This window comes from Bidens hawaiensis, unplaced genomic scaffold, assembly GCF_021521415.1.
Source record: "Bidens hawaiensis isolate Kalapana, Puna unplaced genomic scaffold, B.hawaiensis_p1.1 tig00017465_1, whole genome shotgun sequence".
Taxonomy (NCBI): domain Eukaryota; kingdom Viridiplantae; phylum Streptophyta; class Magnoliopsida; order Asterales; family Asteraceae; genus Bidens; species Bidens hawaiensis.
This window is the reverse complement of record NW_027492643.1, coordinates 456,805-475,836: the sequence shown is the minus strand read 5'-3', so window position 1 is coordinate 475,836 and position 19,032 is coordinate 456,805. Positions and strand designations below refer to the sequence as shown.

Below are 19,032 nucleotides of genomic sequence, written 5' to 3'. Positions count from 1 at the left end.
CTGTGTTATATTTTATCTTAACAAACTTTCCCACATACCACCTAAGCAAGGTTACCTAAATCAAGACATGTCCTACTTAGTCAACAACTAGACTTAATACCGGTTTCTAATGTAAATTGCATGTGAACACTAAACTATACAAACAACCTCGAGTGACTTTCTCAACACACAATTGTGGAGAACTTTTTCATAGAATAAATTCTTAAAACATAATCATTATGTTCTATTAATGATTCACATCTTTTGACTATCTTTGTAACAATGCCGACTATTTGCCAGTAAATTTACTTAACACTTAAATTAACCAACCAACATAACAGTACTTCGAATCAGTACACGAGCAAATACCTAATACCAAATACAACAACCAAATCCTGTAATTAACCGTCTCTCTAAGACATACTAATACGATACGACATAATAACAAAACGATCCTAGGTCCTAACAATGCCTCAGTTCTTCATCATATTTTCTTCTTAATCTAAACAAAAAGTGAACTTAAAGATTAAAAACTTCAAATCTAGAGAAAACGTTGAAGAAAATCTTTGATTGTATCGATATAAGGCGATCTTGTAGGAATAATATGACCATAATCATGCTCGATTGTGACCGAAGACCCTTCTTCAAACAATGACACGAGTTGTCTACTAGCATCAAACGCTATCTGTGTATCTTTACCATGATCACTACCATATATATGAAGTGAAGGACAGTTAATTACGCTCTTCTCATTTTCTGCTAAATTAACACGGAACCCAGAACACAGTATCACGAATCTGAAATCAATTTCACCCTTCAAACTCAATTTCTGAGCAGCAACACAAGCAGCCATTGCTGCCCCTTGAGAAAACCCAAAGATTCCATCAAACGCTCCGTTTTTAGCCACGAATTCTTTCAAATATGTTACTGATTTTTCATACCCAGAAGTTTGTTTCTGGTATTGAAGAGAATCAAAAGGAGTTTGAGCTATTTCCCAGTTTAAACTTGGGTTTTTATCGGCATCGGGATCAATAAACCATGCGAACTTTCTATTGCAAACTTTATTTGGTGGAAATTTTGTTTCACCGATTTCTTGATTTTGGTAGATAAACTGAAGCTGATGTGGCGCGTCGATGTAAACAAACTCGACCATATTTTTCAACTTTTTAGCTAACGACGCGGTTCTTCCTTTAAAACTAGACGCGTTCTGGCGAAACCCGTGTAAGCACAATATCCTCAGCTTTTTTGAACCCTTTGAACCAGCTTCGGATTTAGGTTCGGGTTCATCAGGCTTACCATATTTTTGACATAACTCACAAATATAAACCGAACTCTTGCCCCTGCATACGTGACAGACTAACACGAGCATTCTACAATATCTGCATCGGCTTCTAGAAGAATAATCATCAAAGGGGAAGTTACAAATTAAGCAGTTACCAACCACATTTGCATCCGAGGATCCCACCGAAACCCGATGGTCAAAAACAAAATTCTTCCCTTTAAAAAAACCACCATCGGGAAACTGCTCCATGTACCGTTGAATCCCGCCATATAACTGAAACACGTTTTCAAAACCGGGACCTTTGGATTTGATGTATGCTGATGCCATCTCACACCTAATCCCACCCGTGCAATACATTAAAATATTATTATTGCGCAATTTCTCTGAGTGATTATCTATCCACGAAGGAAGATCACTGTATTGCCGAGTTTCGGGATCCAGTGTTTCAACATTTGGAACGTTAAATTTCCCGATTCTGGTTTCATATAAGTTTCTTGCATCCAAAAGAACATATTTTTTTGATGTTTTTGAGGTTTCAAAAGCGTTTTGAAGTAGCGAATGAAATTCAGTGGCGGATAAATGTTGTCCCACGTTTGATATTTCAGGTGGTTTTAGAAGCGGGTGGGAGCTAAGTGTGACTAATTCTTTAACGACTCGGATTGAGAGAGAAGTGAAACCACATTCTTCTGCTATTTTGTCATTAACGGGCTCATTGCAAGTTGCTAACTTGAAATCTGTTCCTTCAAATAATGGATTTTTGGACATTAATGTGATGTGTTCGTTTAAAGATGATAGTTTTCCACCAATGGTGACATTGACACCGTGTGGGGCCAGGCGTACACGCCCGAGAAGGGAGAGTGAGGTGCAGTTGGAATTGTAGGTGGTGTAGAGGCCGTCAAGATTCGGGATTTTGGCGTATTTGTAGTACAATAAGACTCCATATGTGTCATCATTAGTGCTGTTGTTATCTGTCATGTTTTCTGCAACAAGAACAAGAATCATCATATTATGTTTCTACGAAAATAAGTTAGACTTTACTTAACTGGTAAACTAGTGGGGTCAACAGAGGTCTGCATATCAACTACAGAAAATATATTCAACTTATCTAGAAAAGCTCTCAAATTTGTATTTGTTAATCTAATTGCATAGTCGTTAATATAACAACTTAGTCATCATTTCCTTAAAACCAGAAGATGCACTGACTATTAAAATTAGATTTATCATCCTGTTGTGTAACTAACTTCTCTAAACTTAGAGATCAAAAGTATACTAACCGTTAAAATTAAAATTATCCTCATCTTCTTGTTACTTTCTCAATTTATTTATAACATTCTGCAAATTAATCGGTATACTATACACTTTGTTCTAGTTCTCATGTCATTGATTTATTTGACCGGTTTTCAAAATTACAAAATCTTCTTATAAGTTTCTAAACACGTGTCTCCAAACTGCAGTAAAATCAATCAAATGCAGCATTAATATGCATTTTTTTTATCTTAAACTTGGTTAATATTCATTCGGGTTTTGTGTTCTATGATCTTTTTTTTCATATTCATCATAAACTTAGTTCATAAAACAATTACTCAAAGTCAACTTCAGAAATCAAATGCAAAACTAATATAAAGAAAAAAACCAATCATTTCACCCTTTTTTGCTAAAATGCAGTCAAAGTTCGAGTCACCTAAATACAATTTGAAGGGGATGTTTGTAAAGCTATCTGCACTTTCTAATCATCATCATCGTACTCAGTAAATCCCACCAATAGCAAAGCTATCTGCACTTTCTAATATGGGCTCTAAATCTATTGGCAATGAAGCATTTTATCAGAAACACATATTCACATAATAACAAGAAACACAAACAGCAAGAATACCAGTTTGAGATTATCAGTGCACAAACTTGAAGCCCTTTATCAGAAAACCAATACCAATACTGAAACATGATTCAAACCCATATTAATAAGTCAATCCACCCATTGAATCATTTCATCAAACACCTGGTGTGCAAAACCCAAACAAACAAATTCAAGCTCAAGGTAACGAATGGAATACCTGATGAGTTAGATTATGATGAACGGAATCTAATATGGTGGGTTTATATTCTTCTCCGGTGGCTTAGGGTTTTCAAAACCTGCAAATCAACTTCCGAACCTAAGTTTGATTTACTTGTGCGGACCGGTTCGGTTTTGTGATGATGGATGGTGAAGTCCGGTCCGGTTCAAAAATTTAAGCTATATAAACCGGTTAAATTATTCTTGGTGTTGGGCCTAATAAAATTTCTCAGTAATATTAGATTATTTGTTGCGTTGGGCCGAACAATCAAAAGGAGGTTTTACTGGTATTGTTTTTTTTTAAGCAACGACTTTATTGTGTGTTAGGTTACCGTACTCTTCAAATATGGAGAGTCATGTTGCCCCATTCTGACCAGATTATATTATCTTAACTGGGTTGACGCTGACTTCAAAGTTTGGTTTGGGTGTTCCCCCGGAAAATCATACTGATGACTGCCATTTGGCGATCGTTGTGCCACCACAATAGAATAACTTTCTAGCGTAACATGCGGTGGGACCGTGGGACGAAAACCTGGACTAACAACCTTGCAAGGTCTAGCTCAAATTTTCTATTACCATAATCCACCAAGAGTGACACTAGCAGGGATCAAACTTGGTTCTCCACTAGAGAACCCAAGCCTTCTACACTAGGCCACAAAGTGGGGATTTGTTGTTATTGGTTGTGGAAGGATAAATCGGGTTATGGGCCCGAACTGATTCCGGTTGTAAATCGAGTCTTTTTGGTCAACTTTGGTAAAAATCGATTTGAAGAGGAATCGGTTCGGGCATTTAGTCCGTTCAAAACCGGTTTCAGAAGAATCGGGTTGGGTACGAACCAGTTTCAATGAGTGAAGGGGTATAAAAAGTGGCAATTTGGGTCGGGTTGAAAACTTGGAATCGGTTTGAGGACGAATGAACATTTTAATGCTCGAAAATTATATTAATAATGCATTTGAGTATGTAGACACATTTACTCTATTTAAATTTATATGGCCCATACTCTTTCTTAACAAGAAGAGCCATCCTATCTTTACTATCCTAGTGGTACATTTTATGATCACACACTTACGAATGCAGTGGCTTTGTAATATTGGTTTGATTTGGAGCTCTGAAACTTTTGAAAGTATATAATTTGACTCAGATTAATAAGCGTTCTGGATCTATCTTTGCATATATTGATTGCGATGATACAACTATACAAGTACCTTCTTTAATTTAAGCACTTCTCTAGCTGGCAACTATATTGAGCACATAATCATTGGATCAATAAGACCATTCTCATTGGTGAACTAGTTTGGATTGAAACACTATTTGAAAATTAATTAAAAAAAATGCAAAAAGCCCTTAAACTAGGCCAAACAACTCGTAAGAACAACCTAGTTTGCCCACCACTTGCATGGCCACATGTCACTAGATCATTGGTTCACATTTTAATTTATTTTTCTTTTTTCTTTTCATACTAATTAATTTTAACACTAAAACTGTTTTTCTTTAATAACTTTTAATTAATAAGTTTTAAAAAAAAATCTAAAAACACAGTTTTGTTTAGTTTTTTTTTTTTTTTTTTTGAACACACTAGTATAAATTTTATTAAAAAACATAAGATTGCATAAAAATATTTTACAATAAAATAAATATTAATCAATGAATTACATTATTTTTTATTATTTCTAAACACTTTTATAAAAAACAACAATTATTAATAAAAAACAATTATAAATTATACTTATTTAATAAAAAGAAATGAAGTTTGGTTTGCTAATGAGTGTTGAAAGTTTGGTTTGGTTGGATTGGGTTAGTAGAAGAGAGAAAGATTAGTTTTATAATAAAGACAGAATTACAAATTTTGTTCTTTAAAAAAGCCAAATTACAGTTCGTGTCCTTTATTTAGTGTTTTTGCAGGCCGTGTACTTTAAACATTTTCTTCCTACACGTTATGTCCTTTACGCTAACTGGGTTAGAAAAACTCAGTTAAGTATGACATGTGCCAGACAAGTGATGGGCATAATTGTAATTCTAATGTATCCTTAAATTTAAAAAAAGAAAAGAAGATATCTATGTAATAATTAACTTATAAAAAACTTTTTCAATTTCTTTCTGTCTGCACCTTCACCCTCATCCCTCACTTTCTTCTTTTTAGTTCTAAACCACCACCACCACAACCACCACACCATTACGATCGCACCACCGACGCAGCACCACACCACCACAAAAAAAACCCTTTAATTACTAACCCTTTAACCCGAGGATGGTTGGAGGAGCTCTGTGGCGAGGATGGTGGTGTTGGCGGAGTGTGGTGGCGACGTCTGTGGGTTACGGTAGTGGTGGTGGATTTAATGTTGGTGGGTGGCTGGAGGGGGTTATGATGCGGCGACTAGGGTTACGAATTTGGGTGGGCGATTGTTACGGCCAGTTACGCTAGGGTTACGGCTAGGGTTTTGATGGAGGTCTTAAACAGTAGGGTTACGGCCGGATGGTTCAGGTGGTCGGAAACGGCAGTGGTGGTTCGCGTGGCCGAAAAAGGAGATGGTGGTTCAGGTGGCCGGAATTTCGGAGGTGATGGTTCAGGTGGCCGGAAACGGAGGTGGTGGTTCAGGTGGCCGGAAATCGGAGGTATGGGAGTGGTGATAAACTTTTGCAGGTGTAGACGAAAAGACCAATATGCCCTCACATGCGCCTCACGTGAGGGTATTTAACTGAGTTTTTCTAACCCAGTTAGCGTAAAGGACATAACGTGTAGGAAAAAATGTTTAAAGTACACCGCCTGCAAATAAACTAAAAAAGGACACGAACCGTAATTTGGCTTTTTTTAAAGAACAAAATTTGTAATTCTGTCTATAATAAATATTGGGTTTGATTGGTTTTTGTATAAGAATGGTCTAATATTGGTGTTTATTGTTCATGAGTAGATAATTCAAGATAGTTTATGCACTCTCCTTAAAAAGTTTTTATGCTTATATTTTTTATAGAAAATTAGAGATGTTAAATCTTATGCAAGTTTTTAATTTTTCATGTTTAAGACAATTGGTTGACACGATAACTATCCAAATAAACTTTAATAGGCTTAAGAGTTTGTCAGTTAAGTCAATTCATGAATTTCAACATTTCATTCGTTATTGTATCTTCTTTTTGTTGGTAATTTTAGTGTCATCAAGCTATCCCTTTGAGTATTTAGTATTTACTTGTAAAGCAAATGTGAATTCATAACATACAATGGCATAAGTTAAAAGGTGTAAAGCACGCATTTATAGAAGACTATGTGACTTCAATAACGAGAAACCTTCATATATTATGAGGGTGTTTCTAAGGCCAGGGTTGCTCATTAGCAGGTAAGAGGTAGCACTCTAGCAGGGTCAAGAAGTTGGCCTCTTGTGAGGTCTAAGGGGACTTGAAGGCGCGTGAAACTTTTCATTTTTACCTTTAAAGTTACTTCATCGGAAACGCATTAGACCGCATTAGACCGACATGAAAGAGAAAAGGTTACATGAAAATGATTTTTTAAAAGTTATTGTCGTTCGGTAATAAACTAAAGGTCGATAGTGACTTTGAAGGTTAATTGGTAGTGTCTTTGCAGGTCGATAGTTACTAGGTTTCCTACCAAAGTACACTTGCTGATGTCAAGGTAAGTCTTATTGAATGAAACTAGCTAGTTTCTTTGAAGTCAAATACTTAGCCGGAAAAGCAAGTCCATCGCAGGCACTACTCAACTTATTTCGGTGGGTTGATCAATTTGTTTATGCTGCTTGTTCCTGAAGTATATAACGTTCCCTTTGTTTCTGAATAACTTCTTTCAAAATGGCTTCCCTTCCTTGGTTAAGTTGTGACTGTCTCTGAACAATCGTGACGTTTCACCCAACCCTTGTCCCAAATCGACATGTATATAAGGAAAACATCTCTTATTTCATGATCGAATTTTCATACTTTAAATGTCACATAAAAGAATTTTTTTTATTTTGAAAATTTATATCATATATGATTATTGATTTTGTGGACCTGGTAGGTTGGGATGACGATGGTGGGGTGGAGGTGGGGTGACAGTTGATGTTTGTGGTGACAATACCAAGGCCCCGGTTGGGACGGTGGGTCGGCTATTAACTATCGTTAAACTCCATACGTAATATGTTTTCACAGTTTGTAAAATATAAAATCAACAAATAGTATTTTTCTAAGTAAGTCCGACTTCATTTTATGAAGGTGTCACATTTTATATAAAGTCGAAAGATACAAAAATGTTTAATGATCAAGTTTGGACATTTCAACTGAAATTATTGTCCGCTATCGTCATCATGGTCCCAAAGCCTAGAAATTCCAAGACACCCATTATTAACAAAAAAAAAACTATTATTAAAAATGATAAAATAGTTAAATATTACGTTAACACCAATAAAAGATGGTTGATACCGATGGGTGAGGCCGAGGGGTGTGGAGCGCGAGAAAGGGCGCGTGAGGCCATCCGCTCGCGCCCTGGGGCGCGAGCACCACACCACCGAGGCGCGAGAGGGGCGCGAGAGGGGCGCGAGCGCGGATTTCCAGGCGGGCGCAAGAGGGGTAGCGGCTGGGAGAACGCGTGAAGTGGCCTGGGAATGCGTAAATAGAGCCGTTGGGCTCTTTGTTTATTAAAAAAAAAATTTTTTTCTCTATAAAACCAATATCACATACCACCCAAAACCAATATCACATACCACACCCAAAACCCAAAATCACCCTATCTTCCAAACCTTTTTTTAAAAACATGGCTGGAAATTGGTACCCAAACCTTTTTTTAAAAACATGACTTCAGTAACCTAAATCCGGTCGACCAAATGCTGATGGAAAAACAAAAGGAACGTATCCGGAAGAGGTTGATCGAAGAAGACCAAGCCGAAGAATAAGAATAATGTTTTTTTTTAGTACTTTATTTTTTTTTAGATATTAATGTGTTTTTTTAATTAATGTGTGTTTTTTTAAATAATTTATGAGTTTTTTTAATAATACGTTTTTTTAATACATTTATAAAAAAATAAAAAAAAAACCGCTCGCGCCCCCTCTCGCGGCCCTCCACACCAGGGCCCGGGGCGCGAGCACCACAACCAACACCCATCTTATCAAGTTTCTCTCTCTGCCACACGTCACAATATTATTGGCTGGAGCCCCCACTCGCGCCCCCCTCTCGCGCCCCCCACACCCCTCAGCCTGATGGTGGCAGAATCATCAACTTAGATTCCATCATCCTTAATAAAACTAATTCAATTTGGACATAAATGAATTTAATATACTTTAAACAAATAGTTTATAATATTTGTTGGCAGTTGAAATAAACACGATGCTCGATTTGATGACGTTTGATCGCTAATAATTATTTATTCATCATCTCTATTTTCTTTTAGTATTTAATTTGGTGGTTATGTGTTTTATTGCATTGAGATTAAAGCTTGGAATGATTTTACTTATGATTAAGTTCAGAAGAATAATTTTAATAAAAAACAAAGGCCGTATATTTATAGAGATGCATGAATATAAAACAAATTCTAGATGAAAAGTTATGATAACTACATATACATTTGTATGTATTGCATTGAAGTTAATTACATATAGTTTTATAAGAGAAACAAATATGGTTAAAAAGTGTCAAATTATCGTTTACATTGCAGCAAGTATAAGTACTATGCACTTATGATAATTTTCTATCATATGATTATGGTAATTTACTTAAAACTGATTATGTATATAACACATCCCTCTATATATGTATAAATTCATTTTCCTTTCGTTATCTTCTTCTATTCTTTTTCCTTGCATTACGATCACATCAACAAGTAATAACTATCTCTTTTATGGTTCTTGTAACAAAAGTGGACATTATTATTATACAGTTAGTCGGGCAATTGAGTTTTCACTGAAGAATTGAGTTTTCACTGAAGAATTCAAATCTCCTATCACTAGATTGAGTTTTCACTAAAGAATTGAGTTTTCACTGCAAAAAATAACAAAAGTGGATGCTCAAAATTGAATTGTCACTGAAGAATTCAAATCTTCTATCACTAGATCACAGGTTGAAAGTTGACATTATTAAACTCTACACCTCATAAATTATTTTCTCCTATATTTGAAAATATATTTTGTGTGTCGCTATCTACAAAACAAAGAGTAAAGGAAGATGTGTATTAAGTATTTACTTTTTAGTTTTTTACTCTCTTATTGATTGTATATATGAATTTAATCTTTTGATTGTTTATGTTGCGTCATTTGTATGACTAGTTGACTAGGTTATTATTGGACTTATCATCTTTCATGTATAGCTTATTACTTTCAATGAGAAATTATTGTTTTTAAAACCACACTTTTATAATAACCCTAGCGTTTCGCGGTGAAGGCTTTAGTTAGTTCATAGTAGATATCACACAGCAAAATCGTAACTTAGTTCATAGTAGATGTCACGTAGCTTTGACTTTGACCGATGTCAGGTGTAAACGTTTGATCAGCTCAAAGTTGAGGGAATCAATCACAACAATTAACTTCTTATATTTTGTTTTTGTAATGTTTGCTTTATAAACCTTTAAATTTTTATTCTTGAATGCCATTTTTAACAAACAATATATGAATGATATATTTGTAATATAGGCATTCGGTTGCATATGAATAAACCCAGAGTTGTCATTTTGATTTGTGTGTGTAAAACAAAGTAGATAAAGATGATGTGTGTAGTGGGTGAGAGATACATATGGCTTGTAAGAAGATGGCTGAATGACACGTAGAGCAAAGAAAGGACACATCCACAGTACAAATCAACGAGGCGTGTAAGGATACATGTAGTGAAGGGGTCATAAAATTAGGTGATTTGTATAATGTGATGTCTAGTCGGTAAATGATGAGTTTTTGTTTTAATGGTGTTGTAGACTTGTAGAACCACACACACACACATATATATAGGGCGAGGTTAGAATAAGAAGTGAGTTATTTTATAGAGAGAACTAGAGAACTAATAATGAAGTATTTTTAATTTATTAAAAAAATATATTTTTACCATCACATTCTCAAGAGGGTGATTCTTGTGGATTCTTGTTGTTTGGACAGGAGCAACTACTAAGTCTTCACCCAGATTAGGAGTGAGTTCAGTGGTATGATGTTGATCATGAAACGGATTTATGAACTCTTCTTCATCTGAAACAACGGGTCTTTCTTCAACACTGGAGATTGTTGGTCTTTTATCTTCAACACTTGAGCTATGCGTGATGGCCTCTTCTTCATCAATTAACATCTGAGTGGCCATCCTTTCTTCCACATCTGCAAACTCATAAGAAAATAGATTAAAAGATTTAAATAGTTTGTCATAATAAAAAACCTCTTATGGTCCCATGCTAGGCTTTGGTGACTTGTAACTGGTAATATCAGTGTTACAGACCACCTCCACCTTGTTGCTCGATAGATTAAAGACTCTTCTATTGGGAGACCCAACCACATAACCGACAAGAATTCCTTCGTTAGCTTTCTCACCAAATTTTGAATTAGTCTTTAATATCGAACATGGAGACCCAAAAGGTTCAAGGCCTATCATATTAGGCTTTCGACCATGCATTAATTCATAACAATTTTTTTTATCTTTTGACAATTAAAACACGATTAAGGATATAGCAAGCTGTAGCGACAACCTCAGCCCAGAACACCACAGGAAGCTTAGCATCTGCTAGCATGGTTCTGGCTCCTTCAATTAGCGTCCTATTCTTTCTCTCAGCTACTCCATTCTGTTGTGGAGTGTACGATGCACTGAACTGATGTTCTATCCCTTTCTGCAGACAAAACATCTCAATTTGATAATTCTTGAACTCTGTGCCGTTATCGCTTATGATGAATTTGACCTTTCCTCCAATAATGTTTTCCATTTTGGTAATCAGATTAGTCACCAAATGTAGTGTCTCATCCTTAGCTTTCAGAAAATACACCCACGAGTATCGTGAGTAGTCATCAGTCACTACTAAGCAATAAGATGTCCCACCTAAACTTTTGACATTTATGGGACCAAAGAGATCCATGTGGAGCAGGTCCAGAGGTGTGACTATTGAATTGATCAGCTTGGGGTAATGTGGCTTCTTGTGTTGTTTTCCTTTCTTACATGACAAATATTTATCTTCAAAGTTAAAACTTTTAAATGGAACGCCTAACACCAAACCATTCTTGACAATGTAATTCATCTTACGCAGATGGATGTGTCCCATTCTTCGGTGCCATAACTCAGATTCAGATTATGTTGCTTTAGACAAAAGACATGATTCTTTTGTTGTTACCTTGGTTGTCCTCATGTCCATCACATAAGTATTCTTCTCTCTGGGAGCTTTCATGATTATCCAACTTTCTGGGATCTTGAAACTAGGAGAAAGCACTAAGGCTTCATGTAACATCCTACTTTCGGTTATATTAATAAAATAAAGTTCGTTTAGTTTATAGCCGGTCGTTATCGGTTAGTTGAATAGAATACGAGATGGACTTGTGTTGGGTAAATGGATATGGGTTATGGAGGAATGAAGGAAAGACCATGGGCTTAAGCCCATGATAAAAATATATATATACCTTTAATCCTCCATTTAATTCATTTACACATATCCCTTACACCTCTCAAACACACACACTTAAGCTCTCTCTCTCTCTAGTCTCTCTCTAGCTGAAATATAGAAGAAGAAACGGATCCCGACCCAAGGTATGATAGTATTTTGTTGTATGAGCTTAAATCCGTTAGTTATGGTCACTAAACGACGAGCCGACACTGTTAAACCGTTTAAGTCACGAGATCCGGGTGGAATCGGGTATAAACCGAACCTATGATGAGCTTAGGGGTCACCCTAGCTCAGATCTGGATCGAACGGGACGAAAAACGGTGAAAAACGAGTTAAAACTCGTTTTTTCCGACGTGTTCGCGGTTTTCCGGCGGCTTTCCGGCAAAGGCGGCGCCGGAATAGTGGTACGAGGATAAGGAATGTCAGGGAATGTTCTGACATTCCCTGAGCTAACCCTAGTTCGCTATGGGGACTTAACGAATTGAAGGTGATTCGTTAGTTGATTCGCTTAAGGGAGCACAACGAACTAGCTCTAGTTCGTCTATGATTCGTCTCTGATTCGTTAAGGGAAAAGGGTAACGAATTACCCTTGATTCGTTATGATTAGTTCGTTAAAAGAAATAACGAATTAGAAGGTCCAATTCTCTATATGGACTGATTCGTTAAGGAGTCCAGTTCGTTAAGGGTTCAATTCGTTATAAGAACCAGTTCGCTAGGATAATCCAATTCGCTATGAACCAATAAGGAATTAGAAGTTTAACTGAATGACAATAGCAGTCCCTGGACTTAGAAAAGAAAGATTTAATTACAAAGAAGCCCTTGGACTTTAAGTAGCAAATTATTTAAGGATTCAAAATCCTAATGGAAAATGTGTTAAGACAGTTAATGAAAATAAAATTTTTTCAAGCTGACCTGGCAGCTTAACCCCAGCCAGGGGCTCTGCCCCTTGGATCCCATAATTATTATACAGTTAGTCGGGCACAGCTCAAGAAGGGAATAACCGTAAACGGTGAACGCAACCGCATTGAGGTGAGTTTCTAGCCCCACTTTCTTGTTATGTTTTCGGGGCTGTGTGCATACTCGATGTGATAGTTAATACACTTACCTTAAGTGGTAAGTGTATGCCTTTTATGATGGATGTATGATGATTGCTTGACGGTGCGTGAACGATCTTCGGATATTGGATGTACCGTCAGGTGGTAGCTAAAGACGTGATTGCTATGTATGATGTAAGATAAGATGTATGTATGAATATTTATGATGTATGCATAATGTGCGTATGATAAGTTAATGGTACGTGAACGCTCTTCGGAGATTGCACGTATTGTCAGGAAAAATATTTAAGGACAGGTATAGTGTGAAGCTATGAAAGAAAGGGTACCGGACCCTAATAATACCCGAGGATGAAGGGTACCGGACCCTAATAACATCCGAGGATGAAGGGTGACCGGACCCTAATAATATCCGAGAATGAAGGGTGACCGGACCCTAATAATATCCGAGGATGGAGGGTACCGGACCCTAAAAATATCCGAGGTATGTAGGGTGAAACGACCTTTATAATGTATGGTTAGATATGAATGTGTATGGACGAATGCTGATCTTGATATGTTGTAATGCGTACCTTCGGGCACGTATATGTGTATGAAAAGTAAGTTACGTGATTAACTAGAACTCACTCAGCATAGCTGACATTTAGTATGCACGCAGGCAAATAGTTTGAGGCAGCTCGCGTGACTGATGACACATGGCAATGAAATCGAAGATACTGGCATCTCGAAGAAATGTTGTAATGTTTTAAAGACTATGTTTTGTTTTAATTGACTACGAATGTTTTATAAGACATAACTTGATGGCTATGTAAAATGTTATGGATAAAGTTTTTATTATTCCACGAAAGTTTTTGTTAACTATGATATTTAGAACTGCGTTTATGAGTAAATCCAACGTTAAAGTAGGGCTACCGGTAATGGGGCCTTACACTTCATCCTTTGTAAAGTGCACGGTGTATTCTTTGTCACAAATTTGAGAAACACTTAGAATATTGTACTTCAATTCTTCCACAAAATTGACTCGTTCCAACTTGATCCTTCCGTTAGTTACCGTACCGATGCCTGAAATTTTTCCTCCACTTTCTCCTGCAGAACTTACTCTTCCTCCTTGTACATCCTTACAGTCTAGTAACAATTTCTTGTTACCCGTCATGTGCCGGGAACAGCCACTGTCGACAACCCACCTGTTGTTCACAGTCCTTTCAAACCGTTCCTGCACATTTATAGAAAGCAATTAAAAGCGGGGGAGCCAAGACCTCCTGGTCTTGGGTTGTTCAAACCTGTTAAACGACATCATACTAACTGGCTGTCTAGAGTTCCATTGAGGAGACCTGACATTTGGTCTGAAAGGAAGATTTCTAAAGAATCGATTATGAGACCAACCAAAAATCTCTGAATTTCTAGTATTAAAAGTTTCGGATGACTCAAAGTTACAGGTTTTATGGTTAACCGGGAAAAAACGATGTTGATTTCTTTGAAATCTAGGATTTTTCCTAGGCCTGGTGTTAACGAAATTGACACTTGTTCTTACGCCAGTTTTAGGTTTCATTTTGTTCTCAGCTTTGTTTGGTCTCATACTCTTTGTTGTTTTCCTTTTCAAGGGACAAATACTAGCAACATGTCCCTTGATATGACATCTAAAGCAACTCTTATTCAAATTACTAGTGGTCATCTGAACATCCTTCTTAGGAGTTACTTCAAAAGATGAGGTTGGCTTACTGATATTGAGTTTCACGTAGGGGGGAACGAATGGGTTTAAAGAAGGTTTCTCATTACCAAAAATAACATTCGATTCCCTTTTTAGTAACACAACTTCATCATTCATTTTACCAGTGTTGACAGGCTTACTAGATTGGGACTCTTGATCAACAACTTAGGAATTTGTCTGAGCTGATTTCTTAACATCTTTGTCTACCTTTTCAAGGTTGACGAGGTTAACGGGGGCTTTGTTTAAATCAACCTTAATGGGTGTGATAGTTTTGTCCAAGTTTACGGTACCCGTTGAGGTTTGACCAGTTTGAACACAAACAGGTGGCTGATTACAAGGATTATAAGTATAGTTATTATTGTAAGGTGGAGGAACCTCATAAAATCCAAGTCCATCTTTATTGTTCGGAGAACGTTGAACACTTAGGACATGATTTAGTATCATGGAAGAGTTCCTAAACTGTTCAAGTTTTCTGTTAAGTTCCACCACTTTTACTTGGTAATCAGCTATCTGCTTGTCTCTTTCAGTTATAAGTTTGGTCTTTTTTTCCACTACCTCATAACTTAAATCAATCACTTGTATTTTCTCAGCTAGGGTGGCCTTAAGGCATCTAATGTCCTTTTCATCTGATTTTATTTTTACAGAGTAACTGTTTTCTTTTAGCTTAGAATAGTGGTGTTCTTCTTTTGAACATTTTAATTCTTTTTCCAAACTCATATTCTGGTCAGTTAAAGCAGTTAATTGTTCAGATAATTTTTCACATTGATCACATTGGAGTTCAGAACATACCTCTGAGAGCTGGTCGTTCATTTCAACCATGTAAGCTTGGTCCTCCACTGTTTCTTTTTCATATCTTCCAGGCACAATGTTCACTAGATTAGCCTATTCACTCACCTCTTCTACCTGAATGTTCCAATTATACCCACCATCATGTTCAGACATCATAGCTTTCGTCTCAGTTCCATTTCCATTTTGATGAGTAGACCTATTTTGACTCCTTTCAACTCTCTCATTAGTACATTCTCTTGCAAAGTGTCCATTTTGTTGACAATTGTAACATCGAACTTTTGACTTGTCAAAGCCCGGACTATCCCCCACGAACTTTCTTCCTGTCTTCTTCATAAACCTTTTCACCCTTCTTACTATCATGGTCGTCTGCCATTAAAGATCCATCTCTTTAATATCATCAACATCAGTTTGATCATAGTCCTCATCTAATGTTGCAGGGCCGACTATCTTTCCTTTGATGTAGTTCTCATAAGAAGCAATAAAAGAAGCATAAATAGCAAATCGTTGTTTAGCAGAATTTACGCTCATAGACATCTTCGAATAATTCATACTTGGAGGATTTGCAGTAGAGTTGCCAACTGCAGACTGAGGTTTTGAAGAAGTACTTCCATTAGCAACAAAGCATAAGTTTCCATCCATGTTCATCATCACCTGACCATCTTGAGTTGATTAGTTTCGCTACCAGAGTAATAGGCACTCGAGGCCCCTTTAGAGCTTGAACTTGGAGAACCTTTTGCACCATACATTCCCGGATACTGAATCTGATCAGTAAATGTCTCCTTTCTTCTCATATTAAGTTCATAGGTACGTAACTTATTGACTACCGTTTCTAGATCAAAATTTTCATAATCCTTGTCTTCTTTCATCAACACATTGTACATCTCCCCTTTGGGTGGAAGAGCATCTAGAAGCTTCTCTACTTTTCGATCTCAATATACTTTATGGAGTAGTTAGTCAACTCAGTCAACAAGTGGTAGTATCTTGTGATGATGTCATTAAGTGATTCATTTTGAAAGTTCTTGAATACTGAAAGTTGAGTCTTCAACAATTTTGTCTTTGAGTTTCGTATGCCCGCATTCCCTTCAAAACGATTTTCCAATACTTCCCACAAATCTCTAGCAGACTTATACTTTCTGAATGTATGTAGAATCTCTTGAGACAGTGCCATAGTTATGGCAGCTAAGGCTTTACTTTCTGCTTCATACATCTTCTTTTCATCATCCTCCATCTTATTATATTTCTTTAGTTGTTCTCGTTCTTCAAATTCTGTCGTTGGAGGAATATAACCATCCAGAATACATAACCACATCTTTGCAACATGTTACTTCATGTTTTGCTCAAATATATCCTTCCAAGAAACAAAGTCTGTACCTTTAAGAAGCTCTGGAGCTTTAGTAGCTGAACCAGCCTCGACCTCCATCTTTACCAGATCAGAGATATTTATCGTAGACATGGTCAACCGAAATGAACAAGAAAATTTTGTCAGCTTTGTTTCGTGAACAGTGAGGGGGCGAAGTTAGTATAACTTCGTTTTCTTTGCCAGCTTCGCTTCTTTCTCTACCAACTACGCTTAATGCTTGATCCCCTTAACTTCGCTTATGAACTTCGCTTAAGGATAACTTCTCACTAACCCTATATCATCGCATAAACCCTAATACCCAAGACGGAAACTTCGCCTTGCACTCTGGATTCTGAGTTCATCAATTTCGAGCTATTTTTTTACGTACTGGTTGGACTATATGGTTGTAGGTTGGATGGTAAGGGCAACAAGGAACAAAAACAGGCAGATTTTAAGTGTAGAATTCGTTAAAATTCTCGTGGAAGAATTTTAATACTCGTGTGATAATCCCGAACCACACAATCAAGCGCTTATAGCTCTGATACCAATTGTAGGTTCCCAGCCGGATCTACACAGGAGTATCTCGTACACAAAGGGTGCAGAATCCCCTATGTATACGATTACGAGTGTACACGAAAGAACGAATCGGAAACGTACGACAAACAAACACGTAAACAAAATGCTCATATGTTATCAGCAACCCGGTGCTTGTAACGCGTAAGAAACACCGCGTTCAGAAGTTATCACCTAAAACCCTATCAAACCCTACGGCCAAGTTAGGTTTTATAGTAAACGACAACTTCGCTTAACATACCTATGCGAAGTTGTCCCTAACTTCGCCCAAAGGCTAACACCGCCTATACCAAAAGCTAAACAGTAAGTTCACCATAACCAAAACATAACAAACAATATTCTGATTACAGACATGATAAATTAAAGACTAATGAACTACTGACACATTGCAACAACAAGAAGAAATCTAATTCATTGATCTTAAATTTGAAATGATGTAGATTAATTTAAGAATAAAAATTGATGAGAAGAGTATGAAGGTAATAACCCACTTATGATGACTTTCTCTCTTCACATGCAAGACACATGTCAATTCACCAATCATTTTAAAACGTATTTAACTTTTTCATACGACATTTCTTTTAGAAATTTTTTTTATAATAATAACAAGCATTATTTATCTTTAATATGAATATCATATTGTTATATAAAAATGAAAAAAAAATTGTGGGTTTTTTTATATTATGTTATTTGGTTGTCCATTGTGTTTTTTAAATGTGTTTTTCTATGCTTTGTGTTATAAATTTTGCTCATTGTGTTTTTTAATTGGTACTCATATTAAGATGAAAATTAAAATAAAGATTACGTCATTGTGTCTTTTTGTTCGTCACTGTGTCTTTATGCTCAACATTTGTCTTTCTACTTATCATTGAGTTTTAGTCATTGTACTCAACATTCACTTAATTTGAGAAAAGTAGTATTACATTCATTGTGTATTACGCTCAAGTCCTTGTATAATATTTAGTTTACATTATGTTTTACGTTTTAGGTCATTGTATTATATGTATTTACCATTGTGTCTTACGTTTCAGACCATTGTGTTATATGTATTCATTATTGTGTTTTACATTCCAGGTTATTGTGTAATATGTATTCATCATTGTGTTTTATGTATTAGATAATTTGTTGGTATTTTTCATTATATTTAGATATTATTATTACTACACAGTGTTATTAGTATTTAAAAAACACAATGATGAGTTGAAAGACACAATGACAAAAAAAAACAATAACGAAAAAAGAATCAATGATAAGCAATAAAACACAACGACGTAATATATTTTTTTTATTTTGATGTAACAAAATCATACTCATATTTTAGATTAAAAACGCTTGTTATTATGGTAAACTTTTTTTTTTATAAAAAATATCATATGAAAAAGTTGTATACGTTTGACTTGAACGTGGAGAGAGAAATGTGTATTATTACTTTTACATTTTGTTTTCTTAATTAATTATAACTTCTCATTTTTGTTGACATTTGTAGAACAACTCAACACTACAAAAACAACTCAAACCTACATTTTTTTTAATTTCTTTTTGTCAAATGCTGAAGTGATATAATTTACATGTAACCTGTTTACATTATAAAAGGTAAATTTTGAACCCTCTTATTTAAATTATCTGGTTCCGTCAACACAACAAGAATGTTATTTTTAAAAATTCCGATAGATAATCCATCATAATATCGCACTCGTCGATAGCAATTTCAGTTTGGAGCAAAATCTAATAT

At 36.0% G+C, this 19,032-nt stretch overlaps 1 protein-coding gene across 2 annotated transcripts; it reads right to left on the bottom strand.

Annotated features, from left to right (window-relative positions):
• Positions 1-327: 327 nt before the first annotated feature.
• LOC143553975 (rhodanese-like domain-containing protein 6) lies at positions 328-3,397 on the bottom strand. 2 transcript variants are annotated; one of them, XM_077043851.1, is made up of 2 exons: positions 3,313-3,397; positions 328-2,241 (listed from the first exon to the last, which is right to left on the bottom strand). In XM_077043851.1, the coding sequence occupies exon 2, from the start codon at positions 2,234-2,236 to the stop codon at positions 521-523; it is 1,716 nt and encodes a 571-aa protein (XP_076899966.1). In that variant the 5' UTR covers positions 2,237-2,241; positions 3,313-3,397; the 3' UTR covers positions 328-520. The 2 variants fall into 2 exon arrangements, with proteins under 2 accessions (XP_076899966.1, XP_076899967.1); XM_077043852.1 differs by lacking the exon at positions 3,313-3,397 and adding an exon at positions 3,135-3,166.
• Between the last annotated feature and the right edge of the window lie 15,635 nt (positions 3,398-19,032).

Coding starts and splice junctions, on each gene's coding strand:
- LOC143553975 (XM_077043851.1), bottom strand. CDS start 2,236: ATGACAGATAACAACAGCACTAATGATGACACATATGGAGTCTTATTG.